The following is a 5988-nucleotide window of genomic DNA, read 5'->3' on the forward strand; positions in this document are numbered from 1 at the left end:
AAAGAAAGAAAGAGAAAGAAAGAAAGAAAGAAAGAAAGAAAGAAAGAAAGAAAGAAAGAAAGAAAGAAGAAAAGAAAAGAAAAGAAAGAAGGAAGGAAGGAAGGAAGAAGAAAGAAAGAAGAAAGAGAGAGAAGGAAGGAAGGAAAGAAGGAAGGCCGGCCTAGTCACCAAAACCAAGAAATTTTTTTAAATGCTACTATCTATTGGGCATTTATTAATCATATTGCTATGCTCTGCACCCATACTAAGTACTTTATATAAATTATCTCATGTACTCCTCTAAAACTAATTACTGCTGTGTAAATGGAGGTAAAAAGAAACTAAGCTTTATTTCTGACTCTATTGTTCCTTTAACTGGCCTTACTTTCTTTCTCAGCTGCACCTAATTGTCTATCATTTTAGTTTTCTTTTAAACTGCCTTAAATATTCAAGACTAAACAGCAATAACTAACTGAATATATTTATATAACATGTTATTTTTGTCATGTTGCTTTCTACCACTGGAGACCTGCTCTAAATTCACTTGGACATTTGAGGATAAATCATGCTCACTAGCAGTTTCTGAAAATGCAGTTTCACTGAAAATACAGGCATCAGAAATTTAGTAAGCAACTTAAAAGAAAGTATAAGAATCTCCAATGTATTCATTGAAAAATAATTTGAATTTATGCTTAGAAAAATAGAATTATTATTAAGAAATCTTACACACTCATGTTTATAAATATCTTCACTAAAGACCAATTGTATATATGGCATAACACTGTCCTCAAAGAACACGCCGTGAGAATTGTTGCAGTTACCAGAGGGTTAAATTTGGCTAACTCATTTTTATTAATGTGCCTTTTAATTATGAAATAGCATATTCACCTTAGAGAAAATTTGAAAAACATTTTTGTAAAGTGGCAATATTGAAGAAAGTTGATAACTTTCAGGCCAGATTTAAACCTCAAAGCTACCTCTCATTTACCTGGACAACTCATTAGCATTCTGAACCTCACATTTTTTCTATAAAGTGAGAATACTATATTACAGAGTTGTTGTCAGTTAAATGAGAACAGTGTCTGATCATAATAACCAGTCAACAAATATTCACAACTCTTCCCCTCCTAGGAAAAGGATCTCAAGGCAGACCTGCTTCAGGTCTGCTCTGTAAAGAGGTAGGAATCCTCTGCTCCCAGTAAATTGCTTCCTGACCTTCTTTGGTAACAGACTATTTTTAATAAAAGTGATGGATCATTTCCCATTATACACTCAAAATGTGTGTACCCATCTCAGGGCAGTCATGGATGACCATTGCCCATCTTTTGACCCCAGATTAAGAACACCTGCTGTACTATTTTAATTCTGCCTTCAAATCCTCTTACAAAACAAAGACATCTTTAAAAAATAAAATTCTTTAGGTGTCTTGTGGTTAAATGCAGGAAAACCACAGCCCCTTATTTTTGATAGTTTTGGGAAGAATGCAGTGTCCGAACACAAACCCATAATAGACAAATAATTTGCACAGAAGCTTCATAAAAGTATTGACCTGATTTGCCACCTTTTAAAACACACAAGTAAATGTTTACCCTGTGTCTAGATCCAAATGGGTGAAGAAAAAATGAGTGACAATAAATCTACTTAAGCTCACTTACATAATTGTGGCCATACCACAATTTTTCACATTACATTATTAGAACATTGGACAATAAGTCAAGAAACAGAATGTTCTACAAAGTAAACTTTAAAAATTGGTAAGCATCATGTACTTTTTGCAGAAGACATTTTATTTTGTCGAATCAAAGGTGGCTTTTTGGCACTGAGCAAGTCCGTGGAGTCATGGCAGTCCTCATTCCCTAATCCTGAGCCTGCCTGAGTCGCTGCTGGCAGTCATCCACTTGTTTGGATTTCAAACTGCATTAAATCCCTTCCGATAGCTGTCACTGCCGAGCAGTTGCACTGGCTCTGTCCTACCTTTCTGTTGGTAATTCTGTTTTTAATCCTTTGCTTCAGTGTAGTTTATATAAACCTTTACAGAGGAATAAAATTTCCTGTAATTAATTGTTTGGGTGAACGTGTACTTGGGAGAGCTATTGGCAAAGGGGCCAAATTTGCATTCCAGCTCCTTTCATCCCCACCCTTGAGCTAACCAAGTCCTGTGGATTCTTCCCTTAGCATCTCTGGAACCTTCTTTTCTTTTCTTTTTTTTATGACCACCTTTCCAGTCTTGGCCCTTCAAACTTGAGTGACAACAACAGTCTCCCTGCCTTGAGTCTCTTTCCTCCTTCTCCCACTGTGCATACGGTTGTCAAACTCATCTTGATAAACTAGTGTATCGACTGTGGCTACACTCCCCTGCTCCCACATCTTCCATAGACCCCCCTGTCTGTAAAATAATATTCAGTCTGGTCTCAACCCGTCTTTCCAGACTTGGTGACACAGGTCTACTCTGCCTGAGACACTCGTTGTGACACCCTTGCTTGTTCCTGGGGCTTTGACACATTTCCAAGGTCCCTTTCTTCTTCCTCTCCAAATCATACCCAATTGGCCAAGCCCTGCTCAAATCTCCCCCCTCATGAAGCCTTCTTGATGCCTCCCAGCTCACCATGATCTAATTTCCTGAAGTAATTATGCTAACTGGGCATTTGAAGAATTATTAACCAATTATGAACTAACTGCCCCTTAACATTGCATGTGTAGTTGTCTTCAAAGGCTGTTAAATTATGTCATGTTCATTACATTGTACTGAGTGCCTCGTATCCTTATCCATGTTTGGGGGTTTTACTTTAAGTCAAGAAATTTAATCACATCCATTTGGTTTTCTCTAGAGCTGCAGTTCTCAACCTTTTGTGTGGTAGAGACACACCTAGAGAACATGTTAAAAAAAAATCTCCTAGGTTCCACCCTTGAGAGATAATAAGGTCCAAGGGGACCCCAAATATCTGTGCTTCAGGTCAGCTTAGTGGCTCATCCTATTATACCAATTCCTCGGAAGGCCAAGGTGGGTGGATTCCTTGATCTCAGGGGTTCAAGACCAGCCTGGGCAATATAGTGAGACTCCATCTCTTAAAACAACAATTGAAAAAAAAAAGGATTAGCCCAGTGTGGTGGCATGCACCTGTGGTCCCAGCTACTTAAGAGGCTGAGGTAGGCAGATTTCTTGAGCCTGGGAAGTCAAAGCTGCAGTGAGCCATGATCATGCCACTGCCTCCAGCCTGGGTGACAGAGCAAGACCCTGTCTCAAAAAAATAAAAATGAAAAAATCTGTGTTTCCAAGTTCCAAGTGATGCTGATGCTGCTGGTTGCCTTTAAGCATCTCACAAAGAACGAACTCATAAATGCTAATACAGTATATGTCTATGGATACTGAATAGTGGATTTTTTCTCTTTTCTTCTATTCCGTGCTCACGTTCTGTCACTTCTTCCTTTTAGATTGACTTCGAAGATGTGATTGCAGAACCAGAAGGGACACACAGTTTCGATGGCATTTGGAAGGCCAGCTTCACCACCTTCACTGTGACGAAATACTGGTTTTACCGCTTGCTGTCTGCCCTCTTTGGCATCCCGATGGCGCTCATCTGGGGCATTTACTTCGCCATTCTCTCTTTCCTGCACATCTGGGCAGTTGTACCATGCATTAAGAGCTTCCTGATTGAGATTCAGTGCATCAGCCGTGTCTATTCCATCTACGTCCACACCGTCTGTGACCCACTCTTTGAAGCTGTTGGGAAAATATTCAGCAATGTCCGCATCAACTTGCAGAAAGAAATATGAATGACATTTCAAGGATAGAAGTATACCTGATTTTTTTTCCTTTTAATTTTCCTGGTGCCAATTTCAAGTTTCAACTTGCTAATACAGCAACAGTTTATGAATGAATTATCTTGGTTGAGAACAAAAAGATCACTTTCTCAGTTTTCATAAGTATTATGTCTCTTCTGAGCTATTTCATCTATTTTTGGCAATCTGAATTTTTAAAACCCATTTAACTTTTTTTCCTTACCTTTTTATTTGCATGTGGATCAACCATCGCTTTATTGGCTGAGATATGAACATATTGTTGAAAGGTAATTTGGGAGAAATATGAAGAACTGAGGAGAAAAAAAAAAAAAAAGAACCAACAACCTCAACTGCCTACTCTAAAATGTTGGTCATTTTATGTTAAGGGAAGAATTCCAGGGTATGCCATGGAGTGTACAAGTATGTGGGCAGATTTTCAGCAAACTCTTTTCCCATCGTTTAAGGAGTTAGTGGATTACTGCCATTCCTTTCATAATCCAGTAGGATCCAGTGATCTTTACAAGTTAAAAAACATAATCTTCTGCCTTCTCATGATCCAACTAATGCCTTACTCTTCTTGAAATTTTAACCTATGATATTTTCTGTGCCTGAATATTTGTTCTATAGATAATGAGACCTAAGTGCCTTCCTGTTTTTCACATTTTCCTTTTCAAACATGGTTTAACTCAGCAACTCGCATTAGGTCAGCAGCCTCCCTGAAGACCAAAATTAGAATATCCATGACCTAGTTTTCCATGAGTGTTTCTGACTCTGAGCTACAGAGTCTGGTGAAGCTCACGTCTGGGCTTCATCAGGCAACATCTTTATCCATAGTGAGTATGGTCAACACTAGCCTGATGAAATGAATTAAAGTGGACCAATAGGGCTGAGCCCTCTGTGGGCTGGCAGGCCTGGAAGCCAGCTTTCCCTGCCTCTCATGAGCTGAATGAGGTCAGCATGTCTATTCAGCTTCGTTTATTTTCAAGAATAATCACGCTTTCCTGAATCCAAACTAATCCATCACCGGGGTGGTTTAGTGGTTCAACATTGTGTTCCCTTTTCAGCTGATCAGCGGGCCTCCAGGGAGGGGCCCTAAAACGGAGGCCATTGTGTGAGCCTATCAGAGTTGCTGCAAACATGACCCCTGCTCAGTAAAGCACTTGCAACCGTCTGTTATGCTGTGACACACGGCCCCTCCCGCTGCCCGGAGCTTTGGACCTAATCCAAGCGTCCCTTTGCCCAGAAAGAAGATGGGGGAGGAGGCAGTAATAAAAAGATTGAAGTAGTTTTGCTGGAATAAGTTCAAATTCTTCTGAACTCAAACTGAGGAATTTCACCTGTAAACCTGAGTCATATAGAAAGCTGCCTGGTATATCCAAAAGCTTTTTATTCCTCCTGCTCATATTGTGATTCTGCCCTTGGGGACTTTTCTTAAACCTTCAGTTATGCTTTTGTTTTTGTTTTTTTTTTTCATACACTTATTGGAACTCCGCTTGATTTTTGCCTCTTCCAGTTTTCCTGACACTTTAATTACCAACCTGTTACCTACTTTGACTTTTTTGCATTTAAAACAGACACTGGCATGGATATAGTTTTACTTTTAAACTGTGTACATAACTGAAAATGTGCTATACTGCATACTTTTTAAATGTAAAGATATTTTTATCTTTATATGAAGAAAATCACTTAGGAAATGGCTTTGTGATTCAGTCTGTAAACTGTGTATTCCAAGACATGTCTGTTCTGCATAGCTGCTTAGTCCCTCATGCAAATCAATTATTGGTCCAAAAGACTGCTGAAATTTTATATGCTTACTGATATATTTTACAATATTTTTTATCATGCATGTCCTATAAAGGTTACAAGCCTGCACAATAAAAATGTTTAACAGTTAAACAGTCAACTTTTACTATGTTTTCCCAAAACAGGTGTTTACATGTCAGCGTCTGTGTGTGTCTATGTATTTGTAGGTATTGAGCATGTGCATAGTGTGTGTACGTGTTTGTTTGTGTTTGTTGGGGGTAATAGTCTCCCACTTTAAAATTATTGCAAAGTCACTTAGGATATTTCTGCTAAGGCCATCACCATTTATGAGTTACTTCAGATAAAAGTTATAATTAATAACAAAGTTTTTTAACAATTTGCCCAATGTTTTATATGTCATCTAATTTGAGCCCCCAGCATGCTTGTGTGATGGATATTAATACTCTCACTTGGTGAATGACACAA

General features: G+C 38.6%; 1 protein-coding gene across 3 annotated transcripts in view; it reads left to right on the top strand.

Moving 5' to 3' along the window:
* CAV1 (caveolin 1) overlaps positions 1–5655 on the top strand; it is a 35970-nt gene extending 30315 nt beyond the window's left edge. For all 3 annotated transcript variants that reach the window (XM_023228169.3, XM_023228166.2, XM_023228170.3), the window contains exon 3: positions 3412–5655. In XM_023228169.3, the coding sequence (XP_023083937.1) occupies positions 3412–3753 (342 nt within the window). In that variant the 3' untranslated portion in view covers positions 3754–5655. The remainder of the gene's footprint in view (positions 1–3411) is intronic.
* Positions 5656–5988: the final 333 nt, after the last annotated feature.

Source organism: Piliocolobus tephrosceles, chromosome 8, assembly GCF_002776525.5.
Source record: "Piliocolobus tephrosceles isolate RC106 chromosome 8, ASM277652v3, whole genome shotgun sequence".
NCBI lineage: Eukaryota > Metazoa > Chordata > Mammalia > Primates > Cercopithecidae > Piliocolobus > Piliocolobus tephrosceles.